This window comes from Poromitra crassiceps (assembly GCF_964638095.1).
Source record: "Poromitra crassiceps genome assembly, chromosome: 23".
In the NCBI taxonomy this organism is placed as follows: domain Eukaryota; kingdom Metazoa; phylum Chordata; class Actinopteri; order Beryciformes; family Melamphaidae; genus Poromitra; species Poromitra crassiceps.
Genome location: NC_139639.1, coordinates 8,923,313 through 8,947,084, shown reverse-complemented (window position 1 = coordinate 8,947,084; position 23,772 = coordinate 8,923,313). Strand labels below are relative to the sequence as shown.

General features: G+C 43.5%; 1 protein-coding gene across 1 annotated transcript in view; it reads left to right on the top strand.

Moving 5' to 3' along the window:
* Positions 1 to 3,301: 3,301 nt before the first annotated feature.
* The window catches only part of LOC310796691 (uncharacterized protein), a gene marked incomplete at both ends in the record, with an annotated part of 58,498 nt that continues 38,027 nt past the window's right edge, over positions 3,302 to 23,772 (top strand). The window contains 4 exons of the mRNA XM_083658936.1: positions 3,302 to 3,603; positions 7,198 to 7,404; positions 11,917 to 12,177; positions 13,222 to 13,376. Of these exons, the coding sequence (XP_083515062.1) occupies positions 3,302 to 3,603; positions 7,198 to 7,404; positions 11,917 to 12,177; positions 13,222 to 13,376 (925 nt within the window). The remainder of the gene's footprint in view (positions 3,604 to 7,197; positions 7,405 to 11,916; positions 12,178 to 13,221; positions 13,377 to 23,772) is intronic.

Genomic DNA, 23,772 nt, shown 5'->3' with positions numbered 1-23,772 from the left:
GCCAATTTAATGTAATATGTCTCAGGACTCGCTCTCCAAGGTGTCCAAACTCTCTCTCTCTCACACACACACACACACACACACACACACACACACACACACACACACAAACACAAATGATGCATTATTCACACTGAACGATAAGCCTCAGGTTTAGGTCTATACGGTGTTTGTTTATTTGTTTATTAAAAAGGATCCCCATTAGCTGATGCCTAGACATCAGCTAGTCTTCCTGGGGTCCAAGACAACAAATACATTACATGTTAGACAAAGAAACATGTCACAAAGAGTAAGAGAAAAGATCAAAGAAGAAACATTTAGAAAATAGAAAAAGTAAAACTAGAATCAATCAAATAGAACATTACTGGAATACTGGAATGTAGTCTCTAAAACAGACATCACAAAATATGACAAGAGATAAGATAAAATGTGAAAAAAAGTGAATATGAACGTTTCTCACACACACACACACACACACACACACACACACACACACACACACACACACACACACACACACACACACACACACACACACACACACACACGTGACAGCCTGCTCTGGATGAGCACAGATGCAGCTCTTCATTCAGGTCATTATGAAGTTATTTCTGAGTCGTCGTCATTAAAAACTCTATCGGTCTTTTTTCAATGAGCCTAATCCAAAAGCAGAACTACAGATACAGTCCTTATTCTTTTCAATAACCTTTACTTTCATTCATCCATCTTCACTGCTCTCACGTGACGTGGGTTGCACTAAAGTTGAAGAATAGATCACAGTCCATGAACACAAAAATCTGTGGTGAATTCGTACATAGCTCATTAATGTCAGGTTTTGCCCTGTGGCTCATGCAAAAAAGAATCCAGTGTGTCTTTGTGACATCGCAGCCGTGTGTGTGTGTGTGTGTGTGTGTGTGTGTGTGTGTGTGTGTGTGTGAGAGAGAGAGAGAGAGAGAGAGATAGTTAGCCTCTTTAATAAAGTGATAGTCTGCTTGTTTTGCTGCTGTAAGTTATTTAATAATGCTGCTTTGTCACTTTCGGAACCGTTCTTTCCTAATTTGCCAACCCAGATCACTGACCTGCGGGGCTCAGTGGGTTTTGGGTAGCCTGTGCATCACTACAAGATGCTGATTAAACATCAGGATTATTGCACAGGTGTGCCTTGGGCTGGTCAGCTCTGAATCTCCTGGTTGAGTAATAAATGATTCTAACAGTTACTTTATACTCAATCTGGGAACCCATCGGTTAAAGAAAAAAAATCTCTAACCTCTGGGGGCAGCAGCCTCGTTTCAATGTGGTGCAACAGGAACTCAAGAGGCACGGTCGGCAGCGGAAGAAGATCCCTTTCCGCTCCCTGCGATCTCTACCATTGGCTCCAACCGACCGGCGCTGCCCATTAATGCATTTCTTTTCTGCTCCCTGGGTGTCGCTCTCAAATCCGTCTGTCGCTATGAAACAACAATAACAACTCTAGCTCGTTGCTAGCAGGGTTGCTAGTAGCAACTTGCTACACACTGAAAATGGTAGGTGTTGACTACACACACCGGTCACGTTCACTTCATTTTGATCGGGTAAAGCGCAGCGTGCGTGCGAGCGCTGTTGCACCCCTTTTGACGGAGCCTGCCGACAGATTTTCGATGCAAGTCGAAAGTCTGTCTCGAGAGATTACTTTATACTTTACACAGACTCAGGAGCTGTTTGTCCCCCCACCAGTAATGAGTTGAATAGAGTCCATGGAGTTGGGAATGTGTCAATTATCAGGAAATGTTTGTATTATTCTTTACTCACCTCTCATTGATTTAATCTGTTGTTTGTTCTGTCAGAAACTCTGTCTGCGTGTCAACATCAACACAAATCCAGTCTGAAGGAGAAGGTTCAGTGTGTGTCTGAGGGGCTTTGTGGAGCAGGAAACTCACTTCTGAATGATTTCTACACAGTGCTTTACCTCACGGTGGGAAGGAGTCAACAGGTCAATCTTGAACATGAGGTCAGACAGATTGAAGCAGCATTCAGAAACCAGACATCAGAAAAAACAATCAGATGTGAAGACATCTTTAAACCTAGTGGAAATAAACCAACCAAAACATTGATGACAATGGGGGTGGCTGGCATTGGGAAAACAGTCTTAACCCATAAGTTCACTCTGGACTGGGCTGAAGACAAAGCCAACCAGGATATACAGTTCATATTTCCGTTACCTTTCCGAGAGCTGAATCCGCTGAAAGAGGAAAAGTTCAGCTTGGTGGGACTTATTCATTGCTTCTTTAATAAGATCAAAGAAGCAGGGATGTGCAAGTTTGACGAGTTCCAGGTTGTGTTCATCTTTGATGGTCTGGATGAGTGTCGACTTCCTCTAGACTTCCAGAACAACAAGATCCTGACTGATGTTACAGAGTCAACCTCAGTGGACGTGCTGCTGACAAACCTCATCAGGGGGAATCTGCTTTCCACTGCACGCCGCTGGATAACTACACGACCTGCAGCAGCCAATCGGATCCCCCGTGTGTACATTGATGTGATGACAGAGGTGAGAGGCTTCACTGACAATCAAAAGGAGGAGTACTTAAGGAACAAATTCAGAGATGAGGAGCAGGCCAGCAACATCATCTCCCACATCAAGGCTTCACGAAGCCTCCACAGCATGTGCTACATCCCAGTCTTCTGCTGGATCACTGCTACAGTTCTGGACCATCTGTTGAAAACCAGTGAGAAAGTAAAGATGCCCAAGACCCTGACTGAGATGTACATCCACTTGCTGGTGGTTCAGTCCAAATGGGGGAACGTCAAGTATGACAGAACTGAGAAAGATAATTGGAAGATGATGCGCTCTCTGGCAAAACTGGCTTTTGAACAGCTGCAGAAAGGCAACCTGATCTTCTATGAAGCAGACCTGTCAGAGTGTGACATTGATATACCAGCAGCCTCAGTGACATCAGGAGTGTTCACAGAGATCTTTAAAGAGGAGTGTGGGCTGTGCCACGGTGACAAGGTCTTCTGCTTTGTCCATCTGAGCCTTCAGGAGTTTCTGGCTGCTGTCTACATGTTCCAATGTCACACAAACAGCGATAAGGAGGTACTGAAGACATTCCTGGGAAAAGGTTTGGGTAGATCTGAAGACCGTGACCAATCCCTGGATGTCTTCCTGAAGACAGCCATGGACAAATCCCTGAAGAGTGAAAATGGACACCTGGACCTCTTTGTCCGTTTCCTTCATGGCCTCTCAGTGGACTCCAGCCAGCGACTCTTACGAGGCCTGCTGGGTCAGACAGAGAGCAGACCAGACAGCATCCAGAGAGCCATCATGAACCTGAAGGAGAACCTGAAGGAGATGGCCATCTCCAATACCTCTCCTGACAAAAGCACCAACATCTTCCACTGTTTGGTGGAGATGAACGACAAGTCAGTGCATCAGGAGATCTTACAGTTCCTGAAGTCCGAGAACAGATCAGTGGATAAACTCTCTGAGATCCACTGCTCAGCTCTGGGCTACATGCTAGAGATGTCAGAGGAGGTTCTGGATGTGTTGGACCTGGAGGCCTACAACATATCACAGGAGGGACAACTGAGACTGATCCCAGCTGTGAGGAACTGCAGGAAGGCTCGGTTAGTCCTGATCAGCCCCGGCGCCACGAGGGTGCACTAGGGGGCAGTGCCCGCTCACTTCTCCACTGTGCCTGCCCACTTCCATGAGAGGGAATTCGCACATTTCCCGCAGCATGCTTTTGTAGCAAGCTAAGTGTTTAGCAGTGGCAGAAATTCAGGCAGAGAGATTATCTCAGTTCAAGTAACAAATCCTGTGCCTCAATACACTGCACGACTACAGGAAATGTCCTTTTACTCACTTTAGAACACACTCACTCAAAGACGGAAACTCACAGGGGGTCATTAAACTATACCCCTGTCTCACTTATGTTGTCAACATTTAACATTGTAAAGCAATGTAGTTAGCATGCAAAACAACTCTACTAGTCATCACATAACATTGCAGATAACTAATAACACATATATAGAGAACAGGAAGGTTTAATTAATCTCCAAAACACATTGTTGAAACACACTACCCCAGAGCATGCTGGGAAACTCCGCCCACTTTCTTCAGCATGCTACACTTTGTTGCTTCCAAACTTTTGACATGAAAGTAACTAACCAAATTAAATGAGTGGTGGGTGGAAATAATCATTAGCCTATTCTTAGTTAAACATGCAGTTTTGAAACATTCAATAAAGACAAATTAAAAATAGACTAGACTCTCCCCTAGGAGCGTTGGCTCTGCGGTAACGTTTCGGGCAGTAAAGCTCTGTTTTCTTATTTTTTTACATGTATTTATTGGGGGGGGGGGACACATTTGATCAGTGCCCCCCTGCTTAAGGCTCGTGCCCCCTCTGGATATCTGGTCCATGATGTAAATACCAAAAGTATAGAACCATGTACAGCAGGGGTGCCCAAATTCTTTGCCATGAAGGGCCAAAACTCAATCTGGGTGGAGGGCCGAGGGCTAAAAATAAACGTTGTGGAATTACATTAAAATGTATTGTGTTTTATAGAAAATTAACATTCTAAATCTAAAATAACATTTCAATATAATAATCTACTTTTTATCTGTTTGGTAATTGTAATAATTTGCAATTGGTTATATATATTTAAAAAAACATCTGCATTTGTGGGGAGCTTAAAGGAGAATTTCGTTTTTTTTTTAACCTGGACCCATCTCCTGGCATTAAGTATGATTTGGCCACTCACCCAGCGATCTCCGCGGCGTTTCTGGCCGTCCTAGCGTTGTTTTGAGATCAATAGCGTCCAAGTCAGTCGTAAAATGGAGCTGATTTGGGGCCAAGTGTGAGCCTGTCTTTCCTGCATCTAAATAGCTATTTTTATTCCCGTTTTCGCCGCATATCGCCATAATCTGATCCGTCAACATCCACCATAGTGATATTTCCCCCCAGGCTATTTCCTGGTCTCTCCCAGGGACCAAATTACCTCAAACGTGATCTCGGTCACCAAGTCTCGTGAAGTCCTGCGATACTTTCCTGCCGACTGGTCAACTACAGGTCGGACGCTTTGCGGTGGTGGTTTTAGCGTAACCTATGTGGGGTTTGGCATAACCTTCGTTATTTCGAATCCCACATAGGTTACGCCAAACCCCACATAGGTTACGCTAAAACCACCACCACAAAGCGTCCTACCTGTTTAGTTGACCAGTCGGCAGGAAAGTATCGCGGGACTTCACGAGACTTGGTGACCGAGATCACGTTTGAGGTAATTTGGTCCCTGGGAGAGACCAGGAAATAGCCTGGGGGTAAATATCACTATGTGGATGTTGACGGATCAGATTATGGCGATATGCGGCGAAAACGGGAATAAAAATAGCTATTTAGATGCAGGAAAGACAGGCTCACACTTGGCCCCAAATCAGCTCCATTTTACGACTGACTTGGACGCTATTGATCTCAAAACAACGCTAGGACGGCCAGAAACGCCGCGGAGATCGCTGGGTGAGTGGCCAAATCATAATTAATGCCAGGAGATGGGTCCAGGTTCAAAAAAACCAAAATTCTCCTTTAAACATTTAATCAGTAAACACCCAGTTAAAAACAATTGTATTTTCCACCTTTGTAATCAAGAGAGAAATTTGACTTAATTCACAACTTGAAAAATCCTCAAGGTACTTTGAAAATCAGCTTTATTGTCCTTCTTTTGTAAACAATTTGCCATGACAATTTGCAGGGATGCAATCTCAGGAGTGAACACAGTATATCCGCAGCCACATTCAGACACTGTTTCACAAAGTCACCACATGAAAAAGCTTGTCCACCCTTTGCAATCAGTGCAGATATCTGATAACTTGACCGAGTTGCATTCTGGATTAAAAAAAAATCTGGATTTTTTTTTTTTTTTTTTCTTTCAAAATCCGTGGCGGGCCAAAACAAACAGAGTGCGGACCAAACTTGGCCCGCGGGCCCCAAATTGGGCACCACTGATGTAGAGTGATCTTTATACTAGGGTTGTCACAATGCTAGAATTTCTAACTTTGATATCTTCTACCAAGGTAAATACTGATGCTCTATACCATTTTCTTTGGGGGGGGGGGGGGGGCGGGTTGGACAACATATCAAGAGGCATAAAAAGATAAACATTAGATGGACAGAAAGACGCATGCTTCTCCATAATCTAGGCCAGATGAAACTCATTAAAAGCATTGCTCTTACACAGTAGATTACCCCTGCTCTATTCCAGTGGTTCTCAACCTTTTTGAGTCACGACCCCCCCCCCCAAAAAACAAAAACCTCGCGACCCGTGGGGGGTCCCGACCCCCAGGTTGAGAACCACTGCTCTAGTCATCAGCCTATCACAACACAGCAGATTACCCCTGCTCTAGTCATCAGCCTATCACAACACAGCAGATTACCCCTGCTCTAGTCATCAGCCTATCACAACACAGCAGATTACCCCTGCTCTAGTCACCACCATATCACAAAAAAGCAGATTACCCCTGCTCTAGTCATCAGCCTATCACAACACTTTTAGCTTGTTGAAGTAACATACTGTACCCACCAATGATAGGGAGGGGAAATTCTGTAGTATGTTTGATTTTTCATTAAGAGAAAGCACTGCTGGTATCGATAATGTTGCAAATGAGTATTGTACCCGTGTCAAATTTGTAAAGAACAAGTACTTTATACCTGACACCATCATAATTATAGTAAAGATCTATAGTTCCTCAAACATAGAGAATATTAACTGTTGTTCTAGCAGTGGTACACCGTGTTGTGCTTAACATGTTACAAAGTAATGTGTCACTGTAATCACATTACTTTTTCCTGTAACAGAGTAAAGACATTACTGTTCCAGGTTCAGTTTCACATTCCGTTACTGATCTAACAGGTCTGTTGTTTTTTTAGTTTCATTCTTTAGTCTAGTTCAACTCTTTATTGAAGTAATAATATCTATGAAAGATCCCCCCGTCTTCTCCTGCCTTCAGCTTATGTCAGAAATAGCAGAATACTAAACCATAAAATGAACTAAACCCAAACAAAGTATATGGTGTCAGGTTTTACCAGAATTTGAACTGAACTGCCCAATTATTGCAGTTATCATTAGTAATAGTAGTAGTAGTAGTAGTAGTAGTCGTTGTCGTCGTCGTAATTGCTATATAAGTTGCTTGCTTGAAGTCCAACTCCTCCTTTATTCTTTATTCAGAGTGAGGGGCTGCACCTTGTCAGAGACTGACTGGGAAGTCGTGGCCTCAGCTCTGAAGTCCAACCCCTCCCATCTGACAGAGCTGGACCTGAGTCACACCAACCTGACTCTGGAGGGAACAGAGTTAACAGAATGGAAGCTGCATTCAGGATTGAAGCTGATCTCTGCTGGACTAGAGAGTCCACACTGCAGACTGGAGACTCTCAGGTCAGACATCATATTTAATAATGTGCTGATATGAATATTAACTGATTGTTTTTACTCTGCTTTATTATTATTAGGGGTTCAAGCCCCGAAGGACTGTCTGTCTGTATGTCTGTATGTATGTCTGTATGTCTGCGCACAATTGCTCAAATCTGCATCACTGACATTCACTGATGACATCACAATTACCAGTATGTCAAAATATCATCATCAGTGATGTCATCGCTAATTATTCCAGGAGTGTCTGTCTGTCTGTAGCCACTTCTAAACATGAACTCTGGATTAAAACCAAAACCGTAAATCAGGTCCAGCTATTCCCAGCAGTTCCCTTGCTATGACTCAATAAACCAGTTCATCTCTTTCTAAACATGGGGAGAAGCTCCGGCGCTGCAGTTGAATGATATTGTGCAGTTTGGCAGAAGGGTGGTGCACGGCCGAGCAGAGAGGACGGGGGGGGGGGCCTGTGGAAATGGTGCTGCGGAAAGCCTGTGGCAGTGGAGCCATGAAGTGGAAAGATACAGCAAAGATGGCGACGTCCGTGGTTGTGTTGTTTGTTGTGCTTCTAAAATATTTCCTCACGTACTCGGCAACGCAGAAAAACTATGAAGAAACTGGAAAGTGTAAGCAGAAGAAGATAGGAAGCAGCGACACGTCGTGCACAAAGATCCCACCAGAGAAAGGTTGCTTCAGTGTTCGTGTTACCTGCCCTCCAGCGTGAGAGAGCAATGTGGAAGCGAGGGAGACCAGGTGGACAATTATTCTGGGAAGATGCACTTAACTCATTGAGTGCCAGCCACTTTTGGAGAACGGACGCTCCCAGTGCCAGAGTTTCAGAGCGTTTTCAGTGATTTCTCGAGGCCCACAGAATATTGTGTGATATTACTATGTAAACACCAAACATGCACAAAGAATGATGAGACTCTCTTCTATCATCTGCAAAAAAAAGTTTATTGATATCATTTTCCGTTCTTTAGTTATCAGCCGGAGAAGATAGGTTGATTTCACAAAAAAAACACGTTTCAATTTAGAAGCTGAGATATTCAGCCTTTTGTGAAATGAAGCATTTCAAGCACATCACTGACTCTGAAGGTAATATTTTCTGATGTAATGACACCTCAAAAATAATTTCCTTCAATAAAACAGTGAAAACAAAGGAATTTTGTTTGGCCAAATATTTTTTAGCTGCAACCAGCAGCGCTGGCCCCTGCGTGCGCAGACCCTACACCTTCTTGCTGGTCTTGATTTACTGCTGGTGGGCATCAGATATTCTAGCTTGTTTGCCTGTCTCTGTGCATCGAGCCTGCTGTCTGGGTCTGTGTTTACTGTCAATGGTTGTATGCTGCCCTGCGTGCCCCACCCACCTCCTCCTCCTCCGTGGGAGTGTCTCCGGTGGCTCTGCTGCATTTGCTCTGCGTTTGCTCTGCACTGAAAAGTGCGCTGCATCCCGCTTTTTCACAGCGTGTCGCCGGCTCCCAGCTGAGAATAATGTAACTTTTCAGAAAGACGCTGGTGTCGGCAACTAAATCATATGGAGGGGCTATCGCAGCGGAGACGGAGGGGCTCAATTGTGGCAGCAGATTGACTGCTGTTCACAGGCACAGCTAACGTTATGCTTCATGCATATCGATGCGATTTCCGTTTCCCATGACTTCTTCTCTTTTTTCCTCGCCTTTCTCTAATCTGGAGAGCACTGTCGCCACCTAATGGGTCCCTAAAATAGCTTTTACACATTCAACATCCACCATACTTTCACAGGAGATGGATCTGGCTTTGATCCACGTCCCACCGTCAAAAAACGCAATTGACGAACATACTCGTCCTTGGCACTCTACGTTACTAAACGAATTGACGAACATACTCGTCCTTGGCACTCAATGAGTTAAGAACTTTGATGAGGTGGAATGGAAGTGTCAATTTTCAATTTTCCATGTCCTGGTCTACGTTAGAGTATGTGCTGAGTCTGGTGGAACCTGCACTAACACGCAAGATTACACGATGGCGAAAACCACTAGAAGCACATTTGAGACTGGCCGTTGTGCTTTGGTGGTTTGCCACACCGAGCGAGTATAGATAGTATAGATAGTATAGCTGCGTGTTTGGTGTTGGACTGTCTACTGTGGGCTACCGTGTGTGTGAAGTCACATCTGCCATAATGAACAATCTCTATATACGTTTCATTTGCCTGCCAAAGGGGGAACAGCTACAGAAGAGCTTAGATCATGAATGTGTGCACAGTAATTTAAGACAGGAACAGTAAGTTAGTTCACAGTAAGGGTAAACTAAGTGTTCAAGTGAAGTGGCTGATTTAAGTGTTAAGTGTAATGGCCTGTGGGTAGAAGCTGTTTTTGTGTCTGGTAGTTTTGGCGTACAGTGCTCTGTAGCGCCTGCGAGAGGGAAGGAGTTTAGACAGATCATGCCCAGGGTGAGATGGGTCAGTGATGATCTTTAAGTTTAAAGCCCCCCTCCAGTGTATTTTGTCATCTTTAAGATATTTCATGTGTAGCTGTGTTTTCCCTGGTCTCTTAACACATTCACTGCCAGCCTTTTTTTTTTACTGTAGGTAGGTTCTGCCAGAGGTTTTTTTTGAGGATTCTGGCTCATTTTACAAGAGCCGAGGATTATTTTCTGCTTGGACTTTGTGAACACAAAGTTCACAAAAGTACTAATAGAATGTGTGCTTTCTCTGTCTAAAATAGTTAGTTTGTAGAGTTAGTAGTTATGTAGATATTAGCCGTTGAGTACAGCATGGTTTCAGCATCTGAGACTGAAAGCTGAGATAATCGCAGTTTTGTGAAATTCAATCAAACAGGCAGAACAGTCACTTTAACCATTTATTTTTGGCATCAGTGAGAGATCAGACATCTAAACAATATAGTTCTGAACGCCCTCTCCTTCAAACTCCTCCCTCCGTGGGCGTGTCTGGTGGCTTTCAGCAGCGTTTGTCACAAGCGAGTGTTCTGCTGCTGCTGCTGCTGCTGCGAGTTTGAGCAGCCTCCCTCCCTGGCAGCGAGTGTGGATAGGGCTCACTCGTTTCTTGGGTTTGAGAGCTTTGATGAAGCTTTGTGCGATTCTAGGCTTTATGCTGCGTGTTTCAAAGTGTGTTTTCCACCCAGTCTATTTTTGGAATCCCCCACCGCCAGCTCCCAGCGCGATAATGCGCGAAAGTGAAAGCGTTTTCGCCAATCCATTTTACAGTAGAGAATAGTTTCCTCGCGCGTTCCCCTACAGTTTTGGCTCTGCTTTTTCTAGTGTGGAGAGCACTGTCGCCACTTAGTGGGTCCGTGGAATGGGTTGTACACGTTCGCTGTCTCCAATATTTTTATAGGAGACGTGGGGAGCGTTGATCCACGTCCCACCGTCAAAAAAAAAAAAAAAAAATTTAAGCCGAGATATCTCGTCATTGGCAGTGAACCGTTGGATTCTGTAAGCCGAGATATCTCGTCAATGGCAGTGAACGTGTTAATGAGCCACAGTGTTTGCAAGTCTATTTTGTTGACATATAACCTTATTCTGGGCTCAAAGTCCTAAAAATAAGCTGTTGGTCAAAACAGGTGATAACGCCAGACATTATGGTTGTCTGACGACTGACATATGATATTCAGATAATAATAATTACTGTATGAGTTACAGGGAATAGCTGGCGTTAACCTCTGACATTAGCTAGCTGTTAGCTTGTGAGTTATGTTAGTTACATGGCAGTAAAATGCCACTGAATGACCAGTTTGATATAACTGTCAAGCAGTTTGAGTCACACTCTTTCCATAAAGCCCACCAACTTTGATATATATTGGCTGGTTGTTGATATTTATAACAATATTGTGGCCTCTGGATGGACATTTTGCAGAGGTAGAGGCAGCAATACTGTTTCCGGTCTACTGCCTGGATTGTATATTGAAGGCACGAGCGATGCTCTTATCCTTTATGGACAAGAGCGCTACAGCCATGATGTTGCAGTAGAACAAGGTATAAGCCTTCGGTTCTTATCAATATATGATCTTTGGCTCAAATGATGATGTGTGTTATCACAGCACGCACTGTATGTTTTCATAGAACATCAATGGTGTACACAGGTATGAAAAACTGACTGGAGGGGGCTTTAAGTGTTACGGTGCTAGTTAGACCCAAAATGTTAGTTTGTGTAGCTTGTTAAATAAATGTCTACCTCCAGCCTAGCAAGGGTTAATTTAGGGACAGGTTGAGGTTAATTTAGGATCAAGTTATTGTTAAGTCAGGATCAAGTTCTCCATCCAACTCAAATTCTGCTTTTTACCACAATTATTTCCAGAGAAACTGCCATCTGAAAATATTGTCCATATAACATTGGATTCTGAAACTTAACTGAACCTTGTGACAGCCAGTCTGCTTTCAGATGGAAAGACTCTATAAGGCTGACATGCTGCTGATCCACACCGACAACATGCTGAAGTCCACTGGATTATGAAACACTGGATTGTTGAAAGCTTTCAGGGATATTTTATCTTATACCTGTAGCTATTTGTTTTATTCTTTATTCAGATTGGGGGGGTGCAACTTGTCAGAGGTGTACTTTGAAGTCCTGGTCTCAGCTCTAAAGCCCAACCCATCCCATCTGAGAGAGCTGGACCTGAGTGGATGCAGGTTGTCAGAATCTGACTGTGAAGGCCTGGTCTCAGCTTTGAAGTGCACCCCATCGCGTCTGAGAAAGCTGGACCTGAGTAACAACAACTTACAAGATTCGGGAGTGAAACTGATCTCTGCTGGACTAGAGAGTCCAGACTTCAGACTGGAGATTCTCAGGTAAAATCAGTTTACGGTTTTTCTCAGCTGATTTGACACATTTCTCCAAATTATGGTCTGTTCTCTCAAAACAGGATTCCTGAATCTGCAAAGGTTGCTCTGCAGGTTTACATTTGCTACTGACGATAGGATAATGCCATCTATGCCCACATTTTAGCGCTGAAACGCCTGCTTTGGCATGTGGCACGCCTATGCCCAGTACAATTATAACAGGCATGCGCTTGTGCCCGCCCCCAATTTGCATTGCGCATGGCGTTAAACGAGCACAAACGCTAAATTACCGCTTTTGGGAAGATAGGGCCCTTGGTCTGTTAATTAGCCACACTGTTAGCCAATGTATTTATTTATTTATTTATTATAATAGCATTTCATATCATATATCTTATCATGTCATCAGTTATTATATCATTCTATCATAGTGGTCTGATGACTGACACATGATAGACAGATAATACAGTAGGCTACAGTAGGCCTATACAGTAAATAGCTAGCATTAGCCTCTGGCGGTAGCTAGCTGTTAGCTATGTTAGTTATGTGGGCATAAAATGCCAGTGAATGACTTGTTAACCAGTTTGAGTCACTCTCTTTCCATAAAGCCCACCAGCTTTGATATCTGTTGTCTAGTCGTTGACGTTATAACAATATTGTGGCTCTAAACTCAAGTTTTTCAGAGACTGTCATGACAGCATAACGGTTTCTGGTATTTCCATTCTGGGCACAGACAAAGAGTTGAGCAAAGACAGAACAGACAAAGACAGAACAGCGCTGCAGTCATACAGTATGCTGCATTAGCATAATGAGTAGAACAAGTTATTAACATTCGGTTCTTATCAATGTAAGTTATTTGGCACAAATGATGACATGTGTTTATACAGCATTTTTCATAGAACACAAACAGTTATACAGGTAGGAAAAACTGACTGGAGGGGGGCTTTAAATATAAGGGTCAGTTAACCTCATTAATACAGTCTGCCAGTAGAAATAATACAATGCTGACATTAAATATAACAGAATAACATTTCCACATGTCTTCTTGTCCTTCAGGCTGAGTGTCTGCCAGCTGTCAGAGAAAAGCTGTGAAGCTCTGGCCTCAGTTCTCAGCTCCCAGTCCTCTAGTCTGACAGAGCTGGACCTGAATAACAACGACTTACAAGATGCAGGCGTGAAGCTGCTCTCAGCTGGACTGCGGAGTCCTCACTGTAGACTGGAGACTCTCAGGTCAATATAACTGTTACTGTTCAACAGACCATCTAAATTATGTTTCGCATGCACATTAATGTCAGAGAAAATATCGGTTTTCGCATTTTCCTGCTGTGGTCTTTGAAACCAGCTAAAAAACCAACATTCAGCTCCACTTTCTCTCCTCTGATACCGCTTTCAGACAGACACGGTTCTGGTTCTGGTTCTGGCTCTGGTTCCGTTCTGGAGTCTCAGAACCTTGGTGCTTTCTGGCGAACCAGCCCGCGTTCACACCAGTTTAAGCGGAACCAAAGTGGGAGGACATTATTCGGTAGTCCTTCTTCAGTTTTTTAAGTTTATTAATTATTTGGTCTGGCGTTCGAACCCAGCCTTGGCCATCTCTTCCGCAAGTTCGTCATATGACTTGCTCTTTCTTGTACTGATTTCTAGATTTTCTTGAGATTCGGTAGATGCCCAAATCGCCACTAAACATTTGGTTTCCTCAGGAGACCACTGCAAATTATTTTTCTCCATGTTGTCACTGCCTTCTTCTCCTTCCTGCTCGTTTTCACAGCCTAGAATGAGACACGCCCACTGATGACCAACTATTTTTTGGTTCCGCTGAGAACCAACTTTTCAAGTTCCGAACCAATTATTTTTTCGGTCTGAACGCGCCGGCTGGTTCAAATTTGGGTTCGGGAACCGGAACCGGCACGGAGCCCTGCCAGTGTGAAAGCCCTGTGAGATAGTTATTTATTTTTATGCTCACTGCCTGTTGGTGAAACCTGAAGTAAAGGACTTGTCAGATTATGTTGAACTGAGTCCAGAACTGAACTGAAAACACAAACCTGATGCTGGTATTAGCTGTTAAAGGGATACGCCAACATTTTGAGAGATTCGCCTATTTGCCATATTCCTGATAGTAAAACTGAATGTAGATCCATTAGAAAGTGTGTTTCACCCTCCTGCTAGTGAGTTTAGCACTACAATGGTAGTATACGGTACAGCTGCCTACCCCTCATTCAGTCACCAGAAATACACATTTGAACAGCAGCAGAAACACTCACATGTACATGTTATGACTCGTGTAGGCTACTCACCAGGCAATGAAATAAATCCAACATTACGGGAAACGGGCATTTTTGAAGTAAATACATACCAGCAAGTGATGACGGCATGCGCCTCAGGCAAACACGGAAGTAACTTTGGTTCTGCCATAATAGTTCTGGCTAAGGATTTACTTAAAGCAGGACTAAACCCCCAGATTTCTGGCAAAACAATATTCTACTTGATTTGAAAACTCTGCAGGCAAGATGGCCGCCTATACACCCTTGTACCCTGGCAGACTTCCTAGCCCATAAACATAACAAACATAACTTGGCCAATAAGTATGTAACATACAAAATAAAACAAACAGTAATGTCTTCATCTGATGTAGAATGCAGAGGACATGTAACTGGTTTGTTAAACTCACATTCCAGGAATATTGTATTTACTGCGATGCGCCGCATGCCTCGTCCTGGAACCAGGGGTGCGGTAATAGAGAGGAAAACGTGAAGGCCCTTGACTGACAGGGTCCCTAAAAAAATTACCACTATGGAATTTTTTGCAGTACGAAATTATTAACCTATCATCATTAATATAATATTTAATTCACAATGTACTAATAAAAATAAGTGTTCATCCACAGTAGTCATCCATCTTGCACAACAGTCCCGCCCCCCCCCCCCCCCCCCCCCCCCCAGAGAACCAGAGAACTGTCCAGTCTGCCCTGCCATCTTTAGCCATGAATATTATTCAACTTTTGTTACAAACATATCGGAGGACATTTGGAAGGAAATTAATCTGAATGTACACACAACTACACCCTCTCCCTACTGGAGAGAGTATGCATGGAAAATACAATCACGGTACTTTATAACACCAGTACAACAAGCTAAATATAATGGTAACATTTTGCCAAACTGCTGGAGGGAGTGTGGTGAATCTTCAATCTTATGCCAATTTCGGTCACATTTTTTGGTTCTGCCCAGTATTACAACGGTTTTGGAACAATATTGCCATCCATCTGAATACAGACTTTGTGCTGCTGGGCAGAACGGTGGAAGAAATACAAAATAAAAACGACAAATATTTATTAACGATACTGCGCATAACAGCTCTGAAACAAATAACAAGAAGCTGGCTTCAAAAACAAGCCCTCTGATAGACAAATGGAGAGAAACGGTTCAACAAATATATCAGATAAAGTACTTAACTTATAAGATTCGGGGGAATCTGATTTGAAGATAGATGGTCTAACTGGTTAAACCACTAACAGGTGGTGAAGTAATCTCTCTCAATGCAACCAGATGCAATAATAACAATAATGACCTGAAGCTACTGAATTGATGTTCCCTATATTAATGCTGACAGTCACGTAGGGGAGCACTACCTTACTTTGAGTAAGGCTCTGTACTTTTCTTTTCTTATTTTATTAAATTCTTTCCCCTCTCACAGATATTTTGTATCTGTATTTGTAGGTTGCGTTAAGTATCACTGGGTGAAGCACACACCCAGGTCATCTAATCTGTATGTATGTTTATACGTATCTGTCATGTCTCTATTATATATACAAAAAAGAAAAATTGCCATCACTACAAGATAATATGGGCAAAGATGTACGAAAATACAGGATGACAATAAAAAGTATTAGAAAAAAGTTTATTTATTTAGCCCTAATTCACAAGCATGTCTCAGAGGGATTTACAGAGAATGTGTCTAACTGAAAGTCTAGCTAAGCACTATCAATGAACAGGATTGAACAATCTTAGAGAGGGAGAGACGGGGAGGCGAGAGAATGGGGGGGGGGGGGGAGAGAGAAGGGCAAGAACAGGGGGGGGGGGGAGGGGGAGAAGAGAGAGCAGAACAACCCAGGTATACTGTGGCTCGGCAATACGGTTTAAATCAATATCACAATATGCACAGAGGTCAGTTTCGATACCAATGTATATCACAATATGGTTCATGTAAAAAAATCCTGTTAAGTAATTCAATTGTATTATATGTAATTACCTGTGTGTGTGTGTGTGTGTGTGTGTGTGTGTGTGTGTGTGTGTGTGTGTGTGTGTGTGTGTGTGTGTGTGTGTGTGTGTGTGTGTGCAGGCTCTCAGGTTGTCTACTCACAGAGGAAGGCTGTGCTTCTCTGGCCTCAGCTCTGAGCTCCAACCCCTCCCATCTGAAAGAGCTGGACCTGAGCTACAATCATCCAGGAGCCTCAGGAGTGACCCTGTCTGCTGGACTGAAGGATCCACACTGGAGCCTGGCCTCTCTCAGGTATGGAGAGGCAACGGGCCCTATCTTCACAAAAGCTGTAATTTAGCGTTTGCACTCGTTTAACGCCGTGCGCAATGCAAATTGGGGGCGTGCACAATACATGCCTCTGGTAATTGTACTGGACATAGGCGTGCCACATGCCAAACCAGGCGTTTCAGCGCAAAAATGTGGGGATAGATGGTATTATCCTATCGTCAGCAGCGCGCAATCACTTTGCGCTAAGGGCTTTAAAGCACCTCTTACATACCATAATCTCCGTGCTGCACAGCGCAGTGCAGAGTAAAATTCCTTTTGGATATGTCATTACGCACAGCCTTGTCACGCCAGGACATCAGATTCTGCTGCTAAAATTGGGTATTAGCAGATAATTCAGTGAGGCAATCAACTTTAACTCACTGAGAAACTTTTATCACATCGCAAAGAGGGAAATTAATTGAGAAAACTTGTTGGACAATGGACATAGGCTATTCACCTTCACCTATCCCATAACTAGCGGGTCGTTGGCACCACAGACAATCTATCAATAAGCTCTCTCCATCTCTCTCTGTCCTTGGCACAAGTGAGTCCACTCTATTACGCATGGAGAGAATTACAGCATATTGTATGCCTCACACATCGATTGCGAGACGGGAATCTGATTTGTTTGTTTGATGTAACGCCCAGGCATTGCCTGGCCACACCTGTGAATAATTCTGGTGCTTACGACCGCCCAAATCTCATTTGCGCTGGCTTTTTGGGGGCGCAGATGATTTGGCACGACTCTAATTTGCGCTTGCGGCAGGTGAAGTGAACGTTTCCGCATCCCCGCCGAGAATTGCATCCGCACCATATTTCGGGGCTGTTTTAATTTAGAAAACAGGGAGGTCACATCTACCCAGACAATTATATCACAAGCTTTTAAGCAGTTACATTTCTGTATAAATCATTACAATATGCTCCAGTGAGGTGGGGACAGCGTTTAGCTGCTGCCGGGCGGGGGTGCAAAACTCGGCATAACACCTGGACACTTGCGCAAGGCGGTCAGTCTGCTATCGTTAAGGCACGCAAACAGGTGCGCAAGCACAAATAGGGGATATCGCCTGTAACAAGATAGGGCCCAACATCTGCTAGAAGGCTGAGAGTCACACACATTTTCTCTGTCACACTGAGAAGAGGAGGAATATTAAAGAGGACCTAAAACAATGAAAATAGAGACCTACACAGATCTTTGCGTATTACATTAGAAAGATGTACTACAATAAAAAAATAACATCATAAAAGTAAGCCATTGTTGAAAAGAATTCTTTAAAAAAAAGCCTTTGTGCTATATTTGTAGCCTAGTGCACCACCATCTTTATTTGCGTCAGTGCATGACGTTACGGGGATGGCTGTACAGTACAGTACAGCACAGTACAGTACAGCACAGTACAGTACTCTAATATACTGTACAGTAGAGTACAGTACAGTACAGTACAGTACAGTACAGCACAGTACAGTACAGCACAGTACAGTACAGTACAGTACAGCACAGTACAGTACAGTACAGTACAGTACAGCACAGTACAGTACAGCACAGTACAGTACAGTACAGTACAGTAGAGTACAGTAGAGTACAGTAGTACAGTACAGTACAGTACAGCACAGTACAGTGCAGTACAGAGTACAGTAGAGTAAAGTAGAGTACAGTAATGTAGAGTACAGTACAGTAGAGTACAGTAGTACAGTACAGTAGAGTAAAGTAGAGTACAGTAGAATACAGTAAGGTAGAGTACACTACAGTAGAGTACAGTAGAGTACAGTACAGTAGTGGAATACAGGCTAGGCAAGTGTTGGTACTAAGACTTTTGAATGTTTTGATGAATCAAAATAACCACAAACCAAGTCAGAAAGCCAACAGTGTGTGATGTGAGCCTGTTAGAAACACTGCAGTGATCAAACCAACTATATGGAGGAGGAGAAAGTCAGCGGCAGGGTGCCTGAAACTCGGGGGGAAATCGATGCATTGGAAACAATAGGCGATGCATGCGGGGCTTTTAGCCTGATGTCAACCTGTTGAAAATATGTGCTGAGTTTGGATGATCTGAGGCCTATACCACGAAGCAAGATTAGTGGCTTAGCGAGTTAACTTCAGGTTTAACCCTGGGTTTGCCGTGCTACGACGCTAGTTCACTTCTTACCAAGATAGATCACCATGGTAACTTATGCTTCAGAGCTAACCTGCTTTGTAGCAGATTAAGTTCAGAGGATAAGATCAAAACCCATGAAAGACCCACCTTCTTACCAATCAGCTCTCTGGAAACAGCATGTCACCATTCATATAGGATCCCCATATGAAAAATGAATTGCAGTCAAATGAAAATCACAAAAGAAAAAACCATTAACATATCCTGTTGAATTAATCGAGGACTGAAGGCTTGCACTTGTTGTACATAATTAAATTAAGCCTACTTACCACTTTGGAATATGTTTTATTTATTATTTATTTATTATTATATTTATTAGAATATATTTATTAATTTTTATTTGTTCCCAAGTAGTTACGTTTGACCCCACCGATTGCAACTGAATGGTGCGTGGAGAAAATAGCCTATCACTAAATCACCAGTGTAAAAAGGTTACATAAACGTCTCCAAAGCGCACTAGGGCTGCAGCTATCGATTATTTTAGTAATCGAGTATTCTACCGATTAATCCATCGATTAATCAAGTAATCGGATAAGAACTTTTTTTTTTTTTTTTTTTTTTTAACCTTTATTTATACAGGGGGAGTCTCACTGAGAGCAATGCTCTCTTTTTCAGGAGTGCCCTGTTCACATTCACACACACATTCATACCTGGAAGCTGACCAGTACAACCACAGTCTGATCTGCTGGCCACTGATCAGCTCCACTGGAGCAGATGGGGTTAAGGGCCTTGCTCAAGGGCACCTCAGTGGTGGTAATGAGGGAGGGGCAAGCGCTGCCTTTTCACTTTCCCCACCCAGATTTATCCTGCCGGTCCCGGGGTTTGAACCGACGACCTTCCGGTCACAAGCTCGCTTCTCTAACCATTGGGCCACCACTGCCCAGATTTTTCCGTTATTAAAGAGCACCAGTAATTATACAAGGTGAAATAAGACATGTCTCTTAAAATTAACAACTACCGTACATTGGTTTCCTTTTTAGAAAAATCATAAATTGTATTTCTTAAAGTGCATACAACTGTATACAATAATCATGTGGCATGGTTGTCCTGCTATGGGACTCAATTTCTGTTCCTCCCCAAGAAAGTCACACGTATCCCCCAGATACACGTCTGTAGCCACGCTGTCTGTCCATACGACGCTGTGATTTACTGAAAAATAAATCTAATTATTATTATTATTGATACTTATTTTTAGGCCTAAAATGATAGTGTAAGTTCATATACAACTGGCTAATGTACATTTATACACCCTAGACCGGCTGACTATTCTCACTGCAATCAAGCTAAAATGAATGGCTATAACACCAACTATTATTTTACTTTCCTCATCTATTTCTTAATGCATCACTCTTGTGTGTGTGTGTGTGTGTGTGTGTGTGTGTGTGTGTGTGTGTGTGTGTGTGTGTGTGTGTGTGTGTGGATTATACCGCGTCATCTAACGTTATTGGAAATAATCATGCCTAGCCTTGCTTGTTGCACAGGCAGCACTGATAACCAGCTGATGATGTTGAGCTAACATTAGCCGCTAACGTCATGTGAGGTTGTGCTTTCTATCATACAAAGCCACATCAAAAAGCGCTGCGTGAATGCAGCAACTAGCTGTCATATTGATCAACTAGCCAGCATTACAACTAGCCTTAATCTTGATTAGCAATCATAATTGATTCACGTAACGTTAACTAGTTACCTTGTCTTGGGTCCCGGGTCCGCTCCGACGGCTCTGGTAGGCATGTATGCTCGTCAATAGACACACTCCATGGAGTTTTCCTTCTTTTTCAACAAAATGTTTTTAGGCCCCGAAATGCGCTTTACGCCGAAGAGGCGTGGCGCAGTGCCAGAATAGGCCAGAATGGTCGTTTTGGCCTTAAATACCGGCCTAACGCTATCTTACCCCCTGCCGTTAATTTAGCGCTTAGCGCTTTTCAAAACCAGGCCTTATTCAGTGCGCCGGTTATAAACGATTTTTTTTAAACGATTAAACGATTTTTCAGACGGCAGCCCGTCTTTATTGTCACACAACACACTACAACACATGCACGGAGGGCCACAACACACACATGCTGACGGTGGCCGGTGAAATTTGTCCCCTGCATTTTTAACCCATCCTGGCTTTGTCCTTTCCTCCTGGGGCAGGCCAGGAGCAGTGGTCGCTTTCTCGTACAGCGCCCGGGGACCGACTTCGGATGTTGTCGTCACTGGTCGGATGACGATGACGATCTGATCTTCTGCATGTTTTTAGTGGGGGGGGGTTATATACGGAGGAACCCCCCTGGGGGAGCACGGGGAGAACATGCAAACTCCACACAGACAGAAAGGCCCTTACGACGAGATACCCCACCTGGGCAGTAGGCACTGAAGATATGGGGGGGAACACAACCACAGCGCCCACAGTGTCCCAGGCGAGAATCGAACTCAGGACCTTCTGACTGCGAGGCGACAGCTCTACCACTGAGCCACCGTGCGTTACTGTGCGTAATTGCGCGCAGCTCTCTGCCATCTCACTCTCTCTCCCCCTCTCTCTCTCTGACTCCCTCTCTCTCGCGCATCAGACAGGCACAATGACCGATGAAAAAAAAGTTGTTATACCGTAGTTTTGAGCCCCTGTCATTCAGAGGCTGTTGCATCATCCTACCTGTGCAGCGCGGGAGAAGAAAAGGTAGCAAGAGAAAACAATATCATTCTGCCCAAACTTTCACCAATCTAATCTCATCATGACATCCAGGGATAGGCTATATGATGCGTTTAGAACATTCTTTTCACTTTGATCTTGCTTGCTATAATGTAGCGTATTTACATGCTTGCTGCATTTAAACTGCAGTGAGATTGGTTTGAGAAGCATAATAATATGGAATAATATATATGGTGACAGACAGGGATGAAAAAGGGAGGGGGGAGCTCAGAGCGCTTTGGTCGGCTTTTCTGACCGGATTGGATCACTCCGTGGAATGGAACATGAAAGGGACATTGTGATTCGTTTAACGCACTTCTCCAATAAGCACATTGTGAATAATTCTACGCTTAAAAGGCGTGGTTATAATGCTTAACACCGCGTGTAGCGCCGCTACGGAAATATGACTGCGCCGGTCCACGCCCACTAATACGACTGATGCTATGTGCTAATTTAAGGCCAGTGGGACGATAGAGCCCACAGTCTATGGTCTAAATGCCGTGTCGAGGCGAATATATTTAGCCTCGATCATATTTTATAATCAAATTATTCTCATGAGTAGCTACATGTATGTGTGTGTGTGTGCGTGCACGAGTGTGCGCGCACAAGCGTGTGCAGAAGCACTTTAGTCTTTTAGCACTTTAGTCTTTTAGCACTCTGTTTAGAAACTTTATCATGGTTTCACTTTGATCTTACTGTATTTTAATGTGCTCTATTGTAATGATGCTTGTTTGATGTCTTGTGATTTCGTATGTTTTGTTTTTATCTTCTGGACAGCTGAACTTCCCGTCTGCATAACTATTTTACCCTCGGGTACTAATAAAGAAACCTTGAACCTTGAACCTTATTCGGTTAACTCGAGGAATCGTTTCAGCCCTAAAGCGCACTAAGTGCACTAGTGTGTGCAACGGAGCTGAGGCTGACGTTGGGTTGGACATTGTCATACATGCCAGAATAGCCTACTACATCGATCTAAGCAATTTAATGCGATAGCCTACACAGATGCAATTCATACCTAGGCTACTCCTGAATTTTGCAGCTGCAATGTGTTGCTTTTGGCCTGTATGATGTTATTGAAATCTTCATATTCTTTCCAGCATTAGTCCTGTATGAAATATGCCACTCAGCTGCCAATATGTGACCACAAAATAGGCTATTTTTATCAATGAAATCTATGCCCGTGTAGCCGGTCTGGCCTGACACTCTGGCTGCTACAAGCTCTCCGTTGTGTCTTGGGTAACGTGAAGAATGATGGAGACGGACAACTGCTTTCTTGCCAGCCGGAATGGGGTTTATTCTGTGTGCAAACAGATTAATATGAGTACAGCAACTCAACCTGGCTCTCATTCAGACAGCTCTCCTCAGCAAGGCTTATAGCCGTCTCTATGACACATGTGTCAGTAAAGCTAGTCTTCAAATAAAACAATAAAACAACATACATTATGACAGTGATCGTATAGTTACAATTTACAATAGAATGTTTTCCCCCCACCCAAGTTATAAGTAACTTAAACTGTGAACAGGAACATGAATAAACAAATATACACCAAGTAAATGAAAATAAAATCGAAATGAACAACACAAAATGACATGGGGAACTCACATACCTGTGTGCAAACAGATTACTATGAGTACAGCAACTCGACCTGGCTCTCATTCAGACAGCTTTAAGGAGAAAGGAGACAGCAGCGAACCGCATGAGAAACCATAGATGTGCTCTGAGTCAAACCTAGCTTAAGATCGTTAACTAGCACATTACTTCAGAGCTGTACACAATAAAACATACGTCCACACAGTGAAATAAACTCTGTGATAATAAACAACAGCATTAACGACTTGTACAAGAAAGCTTGTGTCCCTGTCTTATGTTCCTACTGCATTTTAGCATGCTAATCGCGGGAGCACTTGTAAAACCTTACCTCTCCGTCCTCAGCAAGGCTTATAGCCGTCTGAGGAAAAGCCCGCGAGACCGGAACAAAACAGGAAGTGACATCGCCAAAGTGTCAAGGGTCACATAACAAAATCACAGTTAACAAACTAAAAGTCCCCAAAATAAATAGTATAGAAACGGTGTACATATTGTAGCGATGTGGGGTTGTCAGTAAACATGGGATTGTCTGAGGGTTGGCTTGGTTCGCGGGGAGTGTTGTAGAGTGTGTCCCACCGCACGTGAACGCGCTGGGAACAGGAGGAACGCACCTGAAGGCGACATGGAGTCATGTGGGGTTGCTAGCTCGCTGGGGATTGGTTGAGCGGGAGGCGGCCATTTTG